The sequence below is a fragment of the Manis javanica genome, chromosome 6, assembly GCF_040802235.1.
Source record: "Manis javanica isolate MJ-LG chromosome 6, MJ_LKY, whole genome shotgun sequence".
Lineage (NCBI taxonomy): Eukaryota > Metazoa > Chordata > Mammalia > Pholidota > Manidae > Manis > Manis javanica.
This window is the reverse complement of record NC_133161.1, coordinates 2,983,637-3,001,735: the sequence shown is the minus strand read 5'-3', so window position 1 is coordinate 3,001,735 and position 18,099 is coordinate 2,983,637. Positions and strand designations below refer to the sequence as shown.

Sequence of the window (18,099 nt, the reverse complement as noted above, 5' to 3'; positions counted from 1 at the left end):
CCAGTGCCCAGCGCGGGGGCTCCCAAGCTTCCTCGCTGTCCTCGTGACGTGGGGACCACGCAGGGTCGTGCTCTCTGCTCAGACCTATCCTTAAGTTCCTTGGGCCAGTTATTATCTTAGCCATGCTTTTAGCACCTTTATGAAAAGACACGAGCCACCAATCAGGAAGATAAGGTAAATGAGCCGATAAAACAGAAATGGGGGCGTGCATCCCACAGGCTGTCGTGATGAACATTGATGGATGTGTGTCAGCTGATAAATGTTATTTAAAACCTGTTCCTGCCGTCTCAAAGTCATTGCTGTCTCCCTGAATATGGAAATACAATGATTAGCAAGCCGTTGTACCGTCCTGAGCTGCATGCACCATTGATTGTGTAATTTGTTGCTACCTTCTACTTACAGTAAATGGTCCATGATACATAAAAGAAATTTATGTCAGGGCTTTTCATGGTGAATAAATATTAGAAAGAAAATACATTTAGACAATAGACTGCAGCAATGTAGTGAAGAGCCTGTGGTCCGGTTTGTGTAGGTTATTTTCTCCCAGTAATTTTAATAGTTGCTATGTGAGTATTTGACTTCTTAGGGTACTTGACTCTACCCTGTCCTGGTATTTGACACATTGGTAGGGACAGTGGAAGAAGTGACCAGTCCTGGTCTTTCTCAGTGTTTTTCCGATGTCAGTAAGTTAAATAGTTAATTAATGCCTTCTTCTAGAAATTATTAGAGGTGTCCTCACTGACTTCCCACTGCATTTTGGACTAAACACGAAGTACACGTATTGTCTGCAAGACCAGCCTGGTTCCCTCGGTGCCTTCCTGCCAGCTTCTCCACGAGACACCGTGACCCGGGTGGCTAAGCTGCGTTCAGCACAGTCACACCTCACGCCTGCCTAGCTCTGTGTGGAAAGCCTCCCCGTACTTGCCTGGCTGGCTCCTGTGCATCCTTCAGTGGTCAAGGTAATTCTCACTTCCTCAGACAGCCCTTGTGCCCCCCAGGCCCCTAATCAAAATTGCCCCCGTCATTACACTCCCTGGAGCACCTTGACTGGCCGTCTGCCCCACTCAGGGTGCCATTCCACGGGCCCAGGGTCTCCCTGTCCTCCCGGGAGTGAGCGCAGGGAGCTCTTCCCGCCCGCCACTGGCTCATGCTTACTGTCACAAAGCGGCCTTTGCTACACATGGTTAACCTTTGCCCTTGTGAAATTCTGTGACATAAAAGGTGCTCAACAAGTGAACACACAGCTTGACACAGTATTGTGGCCACAGTGTGACCTAAACAGCCCTTCAGCCTCCACCCAGGTCCGGAAGGAGAATGCTGTCCACACCCCCAAAGCCCCCGCCCCTTGCCTCCTGCTGACCTAGGCGCCGTCCTGCGTTTTATGGAAACTCCTTTCTTGCTGGTCTTCATAGACTCAAGTCTGAACCCCATGCTTACAGGGTAGCGTTGGACTTCACAGCAATGAGATCAGCCACTGTACATGCTCTAGTGTCTGACCCGCTTCACCTCAAATTCTGTCTGTGAGATTCACCCGTAATGTGCCTTCTCTGTAGGTTTTACTGTTTTCATTGGTGAATGACATTCTGTTATGTGGCATGTACCACGTGGTGGGCAAAACCATGACCTCCCCGGCGCGTCCACCTCCTCACCCCCAGGACCTGTGAATGTGCTAGGTCACGTGAGAAATGGGGGCTCAAGCTATTCCAGTGTTATTCTGATTTTTTTCCATTTCCTGACTTAATTTTCCTTCTATGGCCTGAATGAATTTTTCCCTTGGCTTTCATAAGACATGCCAATTTCTTTATGAAATATTTTATTTCCTGTTTTATTTGATCTAGTTTGAACTGACTTCTGAAACTAGGGAACAAAGATGGTGAATGCACTCGGGTAGAGCGTCCGCTCCAGGGGCCCCACCGGCTGGTGCTGCGGCTCGAGCGGCATTGCTCGTCTGCTGCATCCACTGGCACATCACGTGTCTGAGGCTGTTTGTCTTTCCATTCGACTGAGCTATATGAATATAAAATGCCTGTATTAGACCACTTTTGATTACAAAAATAGCTGTTAAAGATGGATCTGCTGGATAGATCCCATTGTAGGCCAGCTACAGTTTAAAAGTATTAGCAATTACTTTTTGAGTAATTTAATACCTCAAATAATGACTACCCTGGGAAGACTGTCCTCTTTGAGACTTGATGGACCCAGGGAGCTCGTGAGCACTTTATTGTGCCAGCTGTCTTGGCTGGCATTTGCTTTAGCCTGAGGGAGCCCCCTCCTGTCACAGAGCGGGGGCTGTTCTCCAGCCTGGTAGATAATGGCAAGTATAGATTCTGGAGAGTCTGTTAAGGTTATTGGCACAGTTGCCCTGGGAAAATAACTATATATACAAATGGAAAAACCAATTTTTTCAAATAAAAATATGTCAGATTAGTCAATTAGTTATTTTGAAATTATAAACCAACTGAATACTTGGAATTTTCAGCTGGTGTTTGAGTGTAGATGTGGCCAGACGACGCCACAACAACTGGAGGGTGCGCCTCGTTCGCAGACCCGGACTGCCTTCCCAGAACTGGGGCACCAGCCGGATGGAGGCCCTGGAGCGGACGCTCTCCCCGAGAGTATTAAGTGTCTTCATTCCCTAGTTTCTGAAGTCAGTTCAAACTAGATCAAATAAAACAGGAAATGAAATATTTCATAAAGTAATAGGCGTGTCTTATGAAATTGAAGGGAAAAATTCATCCAGGCCCCAGGAGGAAAATTAAGTCAGGAAATGGAAAGCCCAAAGGGACTCTTCTCTCGCTTTGCTTCTCAGTCTGTCTAATGCACTGCTGTCATTCTGTAGACCTGTTCTATTTCCTCCCGAAATCATGTGCCATACAGAAGTAGATTCTTCCCTCTCTTCCCTTCTCATGTTTCATGACAATTGGCAATAATGAATCGGACTACTTTAACCCCACAGCTAAAATCCTGGGGCAGACTCGGACCCAGGTTGGGCCAATTACTTGTGGCTGAAGAGGAGAGGCTCACTGGGCAGAACCCCTGGGTGGAGGACAAGGGCAGTCAGGATTTTGACCAAGGCTCTTCGGGAGGCCCCTGTGCCATGCTGGGTTCCATCAGGGTAGCAAGCTCTTTTGAAAATAGAAGCTCAAAGTATTTTGTCTCTGCCAGTAATTGTCGGTGCTTCTTGCATTTTACTGGTTTGTTAGTTACTTAATATTTATTGAGGGCTTTACGGGATTTTTGACACTGGGAAGTAATGCATTGAGCTTGCCAAAAAGCTGCCCAGTAGAGAAAACGTGTCTCAGAATTGCCTGTGGGTTTCTGTGAATCTCTGCAAAGACAGCCATTATCTAAAGATGCTTTTCAGACATTGTTGTCACACACAGCAGTGTGGAAGATATGATGCTCAATGGTAAATTCTGCAACTTACTTCCATAGCCACGTTTTCACTGAAAGGCATTTCTCTTGCGCATGGTATATTGTGGGATTTCTTCTGTGTGCTATCAGGTCACGGTGCCATTGCTTTTGGTGATTTATGGAACAACATGATACCTTTAAAATTATTTACAAATAGATCCAGGTTAGACTGTGCTCTGAAGGTTAGAATAGCTTATTTGTTGAGTTAATGTAAGGAACTATCAGACACAGCCAGTTTAACTGAAGAGCCTTAAATAATTTGAACACTGGTGTTGAATTTGCAGGTTGAAAAAAAGAAAAAAATTTAAAAAATACACAATCACAGCCACAGTTTGCCTGTTTGCTATTTTTCCCCTTGGGGGGACTGATAAGACCAGAAAAGCTCATCCTGCATGCGTGGATCTGCTGAACTGCAGGTGAGCGTCGACCGCTGCCATAGTAATGGTGCTGGACGTGACTGCAAAGTGACCCTCTCTCAGGCAATACTAGAAAGCCAGGTTATGTAGTCAGCTTCAGAAGTTCCTGAATCCATAGGAGAAAAAGGGGTGCGTCCCAGAAAATACAGACTGGGTGGTGGAGAGCCTGCACAGGGGCGTCACCAGGAATACGGAGAAGCGAGGGGACGCATCCCGGAGGACGGTGCCCGGGAGCCTGTCTGAGGACGGGATGCTGCTCCTTTTCCCAAAGACGGGCGACTGGTCAGTACCTGCCAGCCCTCAGGAGCAGGGCCTGCCAGCCGAATTGATTTCTAATCTGTGAAATCAGCAGAAGCTTCTGAAGGGAGAGACGCCATCCGCCACTAGTGCCACTGCCAGGACACAGCTTCAGACTCTCAGAAGTGGCTGTGCAGCCACTGGCACAGAGTGTGTTCACTAGTACCCTGTGACCACAGCCCCCTCCCACCCCCATGCTCACAGTAAGCAAAGGCCCGCAGCACCTGGAAGATGCAGAAGGGCTGTCGCAGAGGAGGGGAGAATTTCAGGCAGTGGAAAAATCTCCCTTCCAAGCAGACCCGACGCTGCGCTGGGCAGCCAGTTCGTTCTGCCCTCTCAGACAACATCGGCTTCACTTCCAGCCTGAACCGTGAAGCCCACCCAGCTGCTGATTCATATCACCCTCCGGAAATTTTGTCAACTATCAATTACCTAACCTGGAGCCTAGTTATATATCCTGGGGAAAGCCTCTTTCCATTCTGGGAGCCAGAACAGTCTTCTAGCCTTAATATGCTTCTGAGAGCTGCCTGGAAAAGAGGGGATTGATTGTCTCAGAGGTGGGTTATGGTGAGAAAAATAATTGAATTCACTTCCTCCTTCCCTGGTGAGTGGGCCATCTGGTTGACCCCTCTGCCTTTAGCAAAGGGAAGTGAAATGCAAAATTGCCAGCTGTCCCCATCGTGGCTGGCAAGGCCTGGACCTTTGCTATCACTGCCGCCCCTGCTGTCACCCCTGCTCCCCAGCATGCCTGCACTTCCACTCACCACACTGACCTTCTGCAGGGGTGATGCTTTTTTGGAAAGAGGCCTTCATCCATTGCAAAAATCATCTACCACTCACACCTCTGCTGGGAGTGAGACTCCTGTCCCTTTAGCTGTATGAAGCTATACTTACATCACATAAAATAAGCATACTCCGTGATAATATACCCAAAACATCCCCGGTGGCCATCTGCTTTACGAACGCAGCGCTTTGTCGTGGAGTCACATAGCGGCAGCCTGCGTCACCCTCCTTAGGGCCCGACAAAACTTAAAATAACAGGTTCCCCTCATTAACTCTTATGATGCAGCAAGAAGCAGCAGACAAAGGAATGGGATTTCCCCACATCCTTCACTTTCTTTAGGGTGTGGGACGCGTTGTGTGCATCTGCGTTCTCCCGGGTCGTGCACCAGGTGTTGCTGAGCCGTTATGTGGCCGTGACAGCATGGCCGTTTTAATGAGCCACAGCAGGCTTTCCAACACCTGCGTGTCCTAGCGCCCCAGCAGCGGACCCTTGGCCTCCCACCCCTCCTTTCGTTTCCCTTTTTCCCCCTTGCCACCTTCAGCCTCTACTTTCGGAAGTGATAACTTCAGAGTTTTCATCTGACTCTGCTCATGGTAGGCACGAGGTGTGACCAATGGAGCAGAAGACATGCTGTGCAAGGGCTGGCGCTCAGGCGGAGGTGGACGTGTCGGACTGTGGCCCAGGGAGGACAGGGCGCAGTGCATCGCCTAACGTACCTCCCTGCGGCATAGCCTGAAGCCCGGGAAACGGCACGCAGCCAGTCACGTTTGGGTCCGTCACGGACACTGTGCCGTCCTTAACTGATCTATAGTTACATCTTCCATTTCAGATGTACAATTGGCACATGAGTTATCAAGCTGGCAAATTACTCAGGTAATAACCATCTGGAAACATGAATTCTATATTTAAAACAACCAACCAACCTAGGAAAATGTGTAGTTCATGTTCTGTTCATTTAGGTCAGTTTGTTATTCAGGTAATAACAATCTGGAAACATGAATTCTATATTTAAAACAACCAATCAACCTAGGAAAATGTGTAGTTCACGTTCTGTTCATTTAGGTCAGTTTGTTTTCTTTTTGCCCAAGTTAAAAATAAGCATGAGCAACAGTGATGTCACTAGAAACAAGGGGATTGCCAACTGCGGGTGTCGGTTTGCATTACATCTGTCAGGACTGATTGCTGCTTACGGCATCATTAATGCAATGGGCTTGTATTAATGCTTTGCCTTCTGCATCCATCAACAATTGCTTTTCTGCCAGACAAATAACAAAGTTACTTCTTATAAAGGCTGAAAACTGTGGGTTCCCAGGTTTTGCACCAGGCGTTGGGAACACAAGCACAACGGGGAAACTGTCCTTAAGTAGCTTGCTGTCTGGGTGATGACACGGGCATTGAATATATCACCTAATAGTGCAGTAATGTTACCAAAGAGCACTTGCAAAGTGCTGCTCTTGCATCCAGATGGGAGAATAATGAACTCTGCCTGTAAAACCAGGCAAGGTTTACACCCTTGCCTTAAAATATCATCCCCGAATGTCAGAGATGATATGTTAGCTGACAACTAAAGAACGCAGAGGGATTTGCCTGAAAAATGAAGACAGGATTAAATTCCCAGAAACAGAAAAAGCATATGCAAAGGTGGGTGTGGTGGCAGGGGACTTGGAAGGGAGTGACTTGTTCCAGGAGAGTAGCAGGTCGTGAGCAGGGGCTGGGGAAGGACTGAGACCTGGTTTGGAGGCAGAGAGGAGGGCGGGCTTGCTATGTAGTGACCCACAAAGGGCTTTTGTCTTGAGAATGGAAGGCAGGAACCTCAGAGAGGGCTCCAGGCAAACAGAACTGTGTCCTGATGCCTAGGACCAGTAAGCTAAGGCCTGATGCGATGCCTACACTGCGTCTTACTCTGGGGCCGCCTTAACAAAATTCTGCAGGCTGGGCGGCTCAGACAGCAGAGATGAATTTCTCATGGTTCTGGAAGCCTGAGATCAAGGTGCCAGCAGCAGTGCCTGGGCGAGCCCTCTCCTTGGCTGCAGATGGCCACCTTCTCTTGGTGTCCAACATTGCCTTCCTTGGTGTGTGCAGGTGGAGGCGGGAGGCAAGCTCTCCGGTATCTCTGCATATGAGGACACTGACCCCATCGCAGGACCCCCCATCCTCATCTAAACTTAATCACCTGCCAAAGGCCCACCCAAGCACCTCACTGGGAGTCAGGGCTCCAGCGTGTGGAGGTGGGGGTCATGGTTCTGTCCACAGCAGCCTGTGCAACCCACCCCCACCCCCGCTCCACTTCTTTTAGTCTCTGTTCAGATGTCATTGAACTAGGGAGTCTCTGACATCCTCACCTGCAGACAGCTCCCAGGATGCATGTCCTACCCCCTTCCTGCCCTTTTCTTTCCAGTGGATTTATCTGTTATTATTCATCCCCCATCACTGCACTAGAATACAGGAAAGGAAATATGGAAAAATGAAAGCCACTCAGCTTGTTGGGTTGATGATCGTGTCATCATCTGTTTACTGCTGGACCCAAGGTTCTCAAACAGTGCCTGGCAGAGTGAGCCCTGACTGAATATGTGCCAGATGGATGGATGGGTGTGTGGGTAGATGGAAGACTCAGTCACCTTCTGAGACCTAATGGTTAACTGTAAAAATGCTTTTCCATTTTATCGGCTCTCCAAGGTATGAATGTGGTACCAAACACAACAGGGAATATATTATAGTCTCATTTTCAAGCCTCTCAGCAAAAATAGATAATTCCATTGAGATATGCACCACTGAAGCTCAACATTTTAGCAGATAATTTATTAACTTCTCATGTCCTTCCTTCAAAGCAAGGTCAGGTCTACCCAAATTTTCCACAATTCAACTCCAGTAAGTTAAGATGAGGAAATCCCTTGAATTTGGGGTGCCAAATTGGAGGTTCAAAGAAGCACATATTAACCTGCATTCTGACTCAGGAGCCGTGCCTCTGCTCTCCTTATATCTGTGTTAAAATTAAACAGGCATCTAGACCAGAGCTAGAAAGGAATATTGAAAAAATGAAAAATTTTGTTTTCTTGGATTAGCAAGATTGTTCATGATATTTTTCTCTTTGTCTCCCATTACTGTTGTTACAAAATTGTATAGTAAAAAAAAATTTACCTGTACCTGTACAATGAAATTTGGCGAATGAGAAAAAAGTCAGCTTTTTTGTGGGTAAAATTACCCAGCTTTTAAATACAAGAATGTTGCCTGAAAGACATAAGTGGCCCAGAATTGCTTCACTTAATTGCTTCGTGTTGTGCTGTCAGTGACTGCTTGGTTGTCCCATGTTCTCCCATTAGGAGTAGATCCTGAGCTGGGTTTCTGTGTAAAACTCTCTTCTTAGTCCAGTGAGTGTGGAGGAAGCAGCGTCTTCTTCTCTTTTCCAGAAGCACCTTGACACTCATTCATTTCTCCACCGATAGTAGCAACTTTGCATTGCATTTCTTTTCCGTCCTACATGTGTCTGTAGAACTTACACTGTAGGAGTCATTTTTAAGATCATTTATTTCCACTTTCCTTGCAGGACCTCTAATAGACGTGCATCCATCCTGCCCACTTCCTGGTGAAACGCCCTTTCTATTATTATTTGATACTAGTGGCTGAAAATGCTCAGGTTTTATTGATACCAAATTCTGCCTTTGTGAAATTTCCTTTCGGTTCCAGCTGCCTTCTGGAGCTATATGCAATGTCTTCTCTGTCTCCATGTGATACTCAAATAGATGAGGACTCTGGTTTTGAAGCTGAACACTTTCTGCAGCCTTATTTCACATGACATGTTCTGCAGTGTCTTGGCTTCCGGTTGTCTCTGTAGACACTCGGTGTATCAGTGTCTCTGACCACATCCAGCCTAGACCCGGGCACTGTGCTGTGGGTGCATCTGGGCAGGGGAGGGGCACGCTGGGTGCAGCAGAGGGGCTTCTGGTATTGCAACACTGGTTCCCGGGCACTTTCACAAGTAAATCAGTTACAGATTGATGCAAAGCAAAAGTCCCAGGCTTTTTGTGCATATAAACTTTGACCAATGTGTATACTAGATGTGTTTAAAATAGTTTAGAATTCTAGGTTATTCTTATTAGAAACAAGATTCAAAAGGTGTCAAATGTTTGAGCTGAGGAAGACAACAACGTTAATTTTGTCATTCTGTATCTCGAGTGAGATTTGGTCTTGAGTATTAAAACATTCTGTTTCTGATGGTTTCCCTGGGATTTAATCTGAACAGTGTTCTCAAACTGCCCACTTGGGTCTGTGACAGGCTGTCTGCAATACACTGACCAGGACTGTTCTTGTTATTGTTGTTGTATGAACAGTACCTTCTCCAGGCTTACGTTCTTCACAGATTTGGTGAGAAGGGCTTATGTTCTTTGTGACTTGGGTGAAGTGCAAAGCTGCTGCGTCAGCAAATCGGGTTCCTTCTTGTCACTGGTCAGTGATTTTCTCACGTGGAAAAATCTTTCCAATAGGAAACGAGATTGATTCAGTATGACTTTGTGTCATGATTTCATGCTTAGGTTTGGTCTCATTTTCTCAAGTGCTGAAGAGCCACATCTGAATGGATGAATTAAATTCTGGGTGGCTGAAACAAGGACTGGCAGAAATTTCTAAACAACTGTAGAACTTTCCTGCTGAGATTATAATCATCCTCAGAACTTTTCTTGATAATCTAAACAGCCGGTATTAAATATCCAGATATCAAACATTAATGATTTGCCATCCCAGGGTTGAGTATTATCTTTATTTGGATTGGCAGAAATCAGTTACATTCTAATGAACTTTCAGTCCTGGATGAAGAGGCATTTATGTGTCACATCCTCTATTTTTGAGTCCTTCCGTCTGCTTCATCTTGACTGGGAGTTAATATGCGTTATAATTATGGGCACCGTAAGAGACTGTTTTGTGAACCATTTATGGGCAGAAGTAGCGGCCATCCATGTGCAGTGACCAAGTGTCTTACTGGCCTTGGAGCATCTCAGTCGCTCTTGTATAATTAATTATTATTATTATTATTATAAACTATTATATTTATTAATTATTATTCATTATCACAATTACCCCTGTTGTCCCATGGTTTGGAATTTAGGTTATATGATCACCCTAATTGGAAAGGAACTGAGTGTTTGGTCTCAGCAGCCAGTGCGTGTGATTAATTGTCTACATTTATTCAACCACTGGCATGCTTTAGTGATGTCTCCAGACACCGCCTCCCACCCGACCCCTGGTACGATGCAAAAATGTTTCCCTGCAGGGGACTAAACTGTAGAACAGCATTAGCGAGTTAGTTAACCAGTGAGGGGAGAGCTGGGAGGTCTTGGAGTCCTGTTTGAGGAGCTAGAGAAGGAAGAAAAGGCTTGGGGTCACGAGTGATGGACAGGCACGCAGTACGTGCTAAATGAGTGTTTGGATTCGGAAGCCTGAAATAGAAGTTTGCAGTGTGGATGTGAATGAAAAGAAAGATGAAAGGGTACTTGGGGCTGGATGTGCCAATCACCCTTGGGTTTGATCCGATGGGCGTCAGTGGGCGGGCTCTGAGGAAGAGAAGCAGTCACTCTGTACCACTGACCCGAGTTACTGAGCAGAGAAATGTTACGTTCACAGATATTGTATGATATCATGGCATAATACCAGGGCCTTTCTTGAGATGAGGTTTTGCTGTAGTTTAGGGAAGGAGCCCTCGGCTTTAGGACATGGAGGCAGACGGGTATGGATGGACCTCATCCACTGTTCTGTGTCTTGATTCTTGACTTAAAAGAAATGCGTTTACGCGGCCTGTTTTATGTCCTTCTTTGACTCACTGGGCCTCTTTTATGGTGTTGCTGTAGGAGCTGGTGGGCAGCAACCCTCCGCAAAGAAACTGGAAAGGCATAGCGATCGCCCTGCTCGTCATCCTGGTCATCTGCTCCTTGATCGTCACCTCCGTCGTGCTGCTGACGCCAGGTACTCCTGGGGTTCTTGGGGAAGCAAGCCACGGGGAGGGAGCAAGGGCGTGATTTTACCTTGTACATTTTGTATTAACTACTTATTCTAGAATTTACTTTTCTGGGGTTCCAATTCTCTTTGTGCCATAGGGTTGAGTGAGGTAATATGCTTTCAATGAAAAAGATCCATTTTATATGCTTTGAATTTGTTTATATAATTGCTGACTAGGTGGAAATGTTTGGTATACATTAAAATCCATAATAACTTATTCATGCTTGTGAGCTTAAAGACAGTGGCATTAGAATTATAATAATTTTATCTATCCAGTGGAATTCCTGGGTACTGCATGAAGGATGAATTAAGAAAATTATTTAAACAACAGATGTTGACTGTGAACTAAAGATAAAAGAAAGTACTACCGATAAACTAAAACAAGTATAAAAATGAGTCAGAAATCTACTAGAAATTACCCCAGAATGTAAGTGAATAAAGGAGTAATCTGAACCCAAAACTAAATAAATATGTCACAAGAAAAGCAGGCTGTAGGCTGGTATCCCTCAGGAATATAGATGCAGAAATCTCAGGAAAATCCTAGCAAATAATCCAGCAATGTATAAAAAGGACACCATGACCCAATGTGATTCACTGTGGGAAAGAAAATTTGGTTTAACATACGAAAATCAATGTAATACAAACACATTATTAGAATAATGGGGGGAAACCCCACATGGTCATCTCAATAGGCACAGAATAAATACTTGACAAAAATCCAAAAACTTGAATTATACAGATTAAAAAGATGAATTTATGATATGTGAATTTTATCTCAAGTTGTTTTAAAAAAAAACTGGTGCAGCCTGGCCATATGTATACTGAAATACCATAAAAGCTTGCCTCACCTTGAAGATGTTTTGGTAGCGATTCTGGGAACGACACCGTCGCGATTGCCTTGACTGTTTTATGAATACCCGATGCCACCCGGGATGTTGGGTTCAGGATTCAGTACCGCTCACCTGACCAATCAGGAGGAAAGGCTTTCAGGTGAGCGGAGCTGAGAAGGACGGGGGAGGGCGAGCAGAGAAAACACTTGTTCTGTCTTAAGATTGTCCTGCTGATGACTAACTTCGCTGGGGGCATTAGCAGCTGTGTATTTTTAATTAATATGAGGGAAATCGGGTCTCCCCCAAGACTTGTGGGGCATGTGCTCAACCTTCACTTTTCTTTGAACAGAACTGCATTTCATGTAAGAAAATGAGTATTGGCAGTTTGATTCTGTGATTGCCTGGGCCGCATTGGGACTTACAAAGCCACACTGGTCTAGGCAGCTTGCAGGTGCTCCCCCACCCCAGGTGTCCTGAGCGCTCAGGGACCCCGAGGCCAAGGGCTCCTGCCTCGTTACTTCCGAGTGAAATAGGACAGCTGCCCAGAGCTCCTTTCCTGCCAACAGGGCTGGGGTACACGTCTTAAGATCAGGTCCTGGAACCCTTCCCTCCATGTGCCTGACTCAGCACCCCACAGAGCTGCCCGTCCACTCCTCTGTGCAGGCAGCACGTGGCCTCCTCATCTGTCGATGTGGCCGCTGACCCCAGGGTGTTCTGCACCCTGTCCCTGGGTGGTGTGGCCACCCCCACGCAGCCCTTCAGTCGTTACAGTGAGTGCTGCCTGCAGTTATCAGGGCAATAGGGAGGCAGCCACAAGTGGCCCGTGGCTGGTGGCTTGGCTCTAGGGAATCCCTACATTCCAGGAAGGCTTTGAAGAGCAGAATTTATTTTGTTCTTCTGTTAAAATAATGACGTGGCTGAGCTGAACCTTGCCAGCCCCTTGGTTCTTCTGGGCCTCCTCAGCTCATACGTCCTCGAGGCCGTGTGGCCCAGGGGCTGTGTGTCCTAGGTCAGGACCACCAGGCACCCACCTGGCTCATCAGCCAGGGCTGTGCTACCACTACCCCCACCACCATACCCCGCCGCCTCTTCCACGGCTCTGGGTGCAGCCCTGCCTCCCGGCCTGGTGTTCCAAACTCTGTCCAGCAGAGGAGAATGTCAGTTCACACCATCCACCGCTAGCTCCAGAGGTTTCTTGAATTCACAGACATGCAGAGCATCCTCACATCAACCAACAGACCTGCCCGCTGGTCAGACAGTCACAATCCCTGTGAGGGGCTGAGAGCCCTGAGCCAAGTGCAGGCTGGGCTGTGGGCAAAGAAGGTTCAAATGTGCCCCGTGAGAGCACACAGTCCACCGCAGTAGATGGAGCATGCACAGGATTTCAGTTATGACTCTCTAAGCTAAATCCGAGCTGGCGCCATAGGCAGGGCTTGGTTGAAGTCCGGCTGAGTCGGGCAGATAACGGAATCTGGTGTGACCATCACGAAGCTCAGCAGTGGCTTCAGCTGGATGGGGGATGCAGTTCAGTCTCAGGCAGCGGAGGCCCAGCTGTAATGGCACCTGGACTTACCTGTGCAGTTCTGGGGGCAGCCCACCCAGCCTGCTTCCACTTTGCTAGAAGACCTGCTCAGAAATCATAGTAGATACTTTCACAAAAATAATCTTCTCAAGGCCTGACTGTTTCCAGTCCTATATTCTGGTTTGTTGGAACTCAGATCACAGTACCTGCCATCTGCTTACCCAAAACACCCATTCTAGTTTCAGTATTTTGGTGAAAATGTTTCCCAGCACATGTAGGTCTCCTTCCCAGCCTGGTTGGAAGAGTGGTGATGGAGCGCCCTGTTGAGCCTCCAGATCCTGAAGGGCCTTGGGGTGATCATTCTGAACGAGGAGTACCTGGTTCTGCAGGTGTAATTACCACCGGTTATGCACGATTTGCATCTTAAAAATCAAATTAAAAGTGTTCAAGGCAATCTTGGTTCCACAGGGACTAGCCAAATGAGAGTGCATCCTTTTCAATTTTGTATTTCTCCCTTTCCAGTCTGTGCTCTTTCCTAAATTTCCCTTTGGAATAATAGACTCAAAGTTACCTTTTTTATTTTCAGATATTAAATATCTGTCTACACTCGGTCACATACAGCGTGTACCTTCTTTTGGCATCTACAGTTCTTGCATTCTGATGAAAAGGACTCTGATATTCTTTTGTGCCTCTGTTATTGCTGTGGGACCTGCAAATCTAGCAGGATCATGTGTGCATTCAAACATCCCTGACATTTGATATTTATGGATTTTCACTGTAGAGAAGATGGACAGCAGTTTGTGATGGAAAACACTAGAACACATTCAGGTGGTATATAAGTGAAAAGCCTTGCATATTTGAAAGTCATATTGAAGGTAGACTTGGGGTTAAGGCCAAGAAGAGGTTATCAGAGTAGGAGAGCATTAGTCTTCTGGATGGGAGCATAACAGAGAGATCATTTTTATGGCATTGAAATTTCATCACCATTTGATGTAGGTTTAATACCTGTAACTGTGCTGCTGACTCTCAGCTCTTTTTATTTTCAGTTGTGCTCGATAGGCTTTATTGAGAAGGAGAGCAATCTGGTGAATTGACACTTACAGCTCGTGAATTGGATTCTCTTACAGGGGAGTGAATACGTTCACGTCAGACTTAATCAAGTGTCTTGAATTTACACTAGAGTCAAAATAAGGTGAAATGGGTGTATGTGGGAAAGAGCTACATTACAATTACATTTTAGAGAACCCCCTCCACTTAAGAGTTGTCACTGCCAAACTAACAAAGGAAGGTCTGTAGGAAAATGTCCATGGATTTTTTAAAAATAGACTTTTTCAGAGCAGTTTTCTGTTCATAGCAAAATGCAGTGGCAGGCACAAATGTTTCCCATACACGCCAGCCCCCCTACATGCACAGCCTCTCCCGCTAACAACATCTCCCCCCAGGGTGGGCTGTGTGTTACAGCTGACGACCTGCACTGAGCCCTCATAATCACCCCAAGTCCGTTATTTGCACGGAAGTTCAATCTTGGTGTTGCCCATTCTGTGGACGTGGGCAGATTATAGTGTCCCATGTCCACCATCGCAGTACCATGCGGGTGGTTTCCCTGCCCTAAGAATCCTCTGTGCCCCGCCTGTTCTGAGGGGCTGCCCTGCCCACCGCCCCACCCCCACCCCCAGCCCTGAGAGCCACTCATCTTCTCACTGTCTTCATAGTTTGGCCTTTTCCACAATGTCTTATAGTTGAACTCATGCAATAGGAACCCTTCTCAGATTGGCTTCTTTCACTTAGCAACATACATTTAAGGTTCCTCCATGTCTCTTTATGGCTTGATAGCTCATTTCTTTTTAACAGTGAATAATATTCCATTGTCTGGACGGACCACAGCTTGTTTATCCATTCACCTGCTGAAGGACAGCCTGGCTGCTTCCAAGCTTTGCAGTTGTGAATAAAGCCGCTGTAAACATCTATGTGCAGGTTCCTGTGTGGACATAAATTTTCACCTCCTTTGCATAAATACCAAGGAGCATGATTGCTGGATCATATGCTAAGAATATATTTCGTTTTGTAAGAAACAACCAGATCGTCTTCCAAACTGGCTGTACCATTTTGCATTCTCGCCAGAATCAGTGTTCCTGTAGCCCTACCTCCTTGCCAACATTTGATGTTGTCAGTGTTCCAGACTTTGGCCATTTTAATAGGTGTGTAGTGATATCTCATTGTTTTAAGCTTATCTTTTTTAAAATTCTGGAACAAATGATTTTTAAATATTTGACATATATAAGTATTGAGTACTTTTTAAAAAATATTTCTATATAAAAATATATGTAAAGTATTATATTATCTGCTCCTATGAACAATATATATAAAATGTTATATATAATATATATGAAATGTAATATGTAATATGTATATAATCTATATACATGAAATGTAATATATATTACATATAATATATATAATATATATAATTTATTAATGTTTCTAACATTATATTGTTTAAAGAGGCCCCTGTAGCCAGCACCCAGATCAAACAAGAAAATGTGGTCATCTTCCCAGAAGCTCCCCTCAAGCTCTCTCTTCATTAATCCCCTCTGAGGGTAAATTCTAGCATCATAGAATAGTGTTGTGTGCTTTTATACTTTTTACATTGACATTATTAATGTAACCATGTAGTATTCTTTTATACCTGTTTATTTTGTTTAATATAATGTTTGTGAGATTCATTATTGTGTTTGAAGTTGTATTAGTGCCCAATTTTTAATCTATAATGGGTTATCTCCTCAAGGGGTCACATATAATCCTAGGAAATTTGCTAAGTAGTTTAACAGTAATTTTGTACCTTCTGTGTATCTGCTAACAGTTAACATATATCTATTGTTTCATGTAGAAATAGGTGATTAGCTCATCTCTTCCAGGCATTTTCTCTCTGCTCTCTGTCCTATATGAAGAACTCACCCTCCAAATCCAGTCTTTGTCTCAGTCCATCTGTCATCAGTGACTATGACCAAGTATCCTATCAGAGGACACACAGGTCCCTTGACAGGTCTCCGGTATTGTTCATTGGCTCTTGAGCATCTGTGTTGCACTTCTGGATCATGTTGTGTCTGTTCACACCCACCTGCCCCCTGACTGACTGGTGAATGGCGTCTGCTCGGCTCAGGAAGTAGTTTTTCATTTTTGCAGCTGCTACTACTCTTGACATTGTGGTTTGTGATGACAGTTAATTTGCTAAAGCTCATTGTGACTAAGTGCTACAAATGAGTAGCACAGATAATATTTATTATGACAGTACAGAATATGGGAGAATTGATGAGAACAGGAAGCATTTGGGGAGGTTTTATAGAGGATGAGGAATTTGGAAGTTCAGATAGAGGTGGAAGGAAGGTCACCATGAGCCGTAATAAGCCTGGAGTACTTGCTGCTGGCAGAGGACTCCTGGCCTGGAGGCCGTGGGGCAACATGAGTGTCGGGAGTTAAGATTGAAGGGGGTGGAGTGGTGGGAGATTGGGGGGCACTGGATTTGAGATGTGCTTTAATGGTTCCTACTATCTATAACAATTTACAAGTCATAACCGTTTTTAGAATTTGATAAAGCTGTACCTCATCTTATTGGAATGCAGAAAAGGGCATATTTATACTCATGAAAATTTGAATATGTTTCAGGAAGCTCATGGACCTAGACAACCTATCCCTGAGCTGTCTTACGGGTCCCCTTCAGCATTTATCCAAATCTGATGTTACAGTGTGTCAATGAGAGTACTTTTGTCTGCTAGTAACAGAATACCTAACTACGATAATTTAAACTTCATCTGTTTGTATTATTTCACAAAACAAGAAGTGTAGACATAGCCAGTCTCAGGATAATTCAGTGGCTCAAAGACCATCATCATTCCTTGTTGCCCATCATCAGCATGTTGGCAAAGTGGCTGCAACAGCTTCACACATCACATCTCAGACCCTCACAGGAAGAAGGGAAAATCTCAGAACTTGCGTCATCTCTTCTGCCTTCCCCTGAAACTAGCCAGGAAACAGTTTATTCACTATGACTATACTGCATGGCCAACATGGCCACTCTTTGTTGTAACAGGGGTTGAGAAAACGAGTAACTCAGCCTCTGTGCCGTAGGAAGGGCACAGCGGCTCTTGCGGAAGCAGCCTAATGTCTGCTGCAACATGCAAGATCCCCTGACCTGTTGAATGCTTTGGGAAGGCAGTCTACCTCCTTTGAACTTCAAAAGTGAGTTTGCACCATTCTTTAAATTAAAACATATCTGAAAAGAAGGAGTTCTGACAGACTTTCATTAAAAAAAGAATTAATTTACACTGCTACTAACCTTAGAGTTAGTTGCAACCTTCCAAAGTACTGAGAAATGGGTCTCCAGGAGAATCTTAACAGTCTCTTCTTGGACTTTTTGTCATAAGTTCTACAAGGATTATTAGGTGCATCTTGCTTATTTATTGAATCCTTATAAAGAGCCGTTTTCCTACAGGTTGGCAGTAGATGCCTATTATGCATACTTGCATTTAGACTCTAAGCTAAGGCAAATATGCCTACCTGCTTTTCCATAAAGGGACACTTTTCAAAGCATTGCTGCATTAGGCATCGTGTTTTCAAGGCATAGTTGTGTGTAAACTATGAAAAGGAGTAAATCTTATCCTGGCACTCTGGTTTCCTCTCAAATCTATTGCCTGGTTTAGATGAGAACCTCTTGATAAATTTCAAGTGAATTTTGGGAGCCTTTGGGACCATATGTTACAAGGGGCTGGCTGGTCTAGTAGTTGCTGTTTTAGGGAAGGCTCTGGGCAGTCAGGAACCGAAGGCAGCAATCCAGGGGTCTAAGCTGATTTTCTC

General features: G+C 45.2%; 1 protein-coding gene across 5 annotated transcripts in view; it reads left to right on the top strand.

Annotated features, from left to right (window-relative positions):
- Positions 1-18,099, top strand: part of DPP6 (dipeptidyl peptidase like 6) — an 863,884-nt gene that overhangs the window by 522,915 nt on the left and 322,870 nt on the right. For all 5 annotated transcript variants that reach the window (XM_073238157.1, XM_073238156.1, XM_073238155.1 and 2 more), the window contains exon 2: positions 10,749-10,863. In XM_073238157.1, the coding sequence (XP_073094258.1) occupies positions 10,749-10,863 (115 nt within the window). The remainder of the gene's footprint in view (positions 1-10,748; positions 10,864-18,099) is intronic.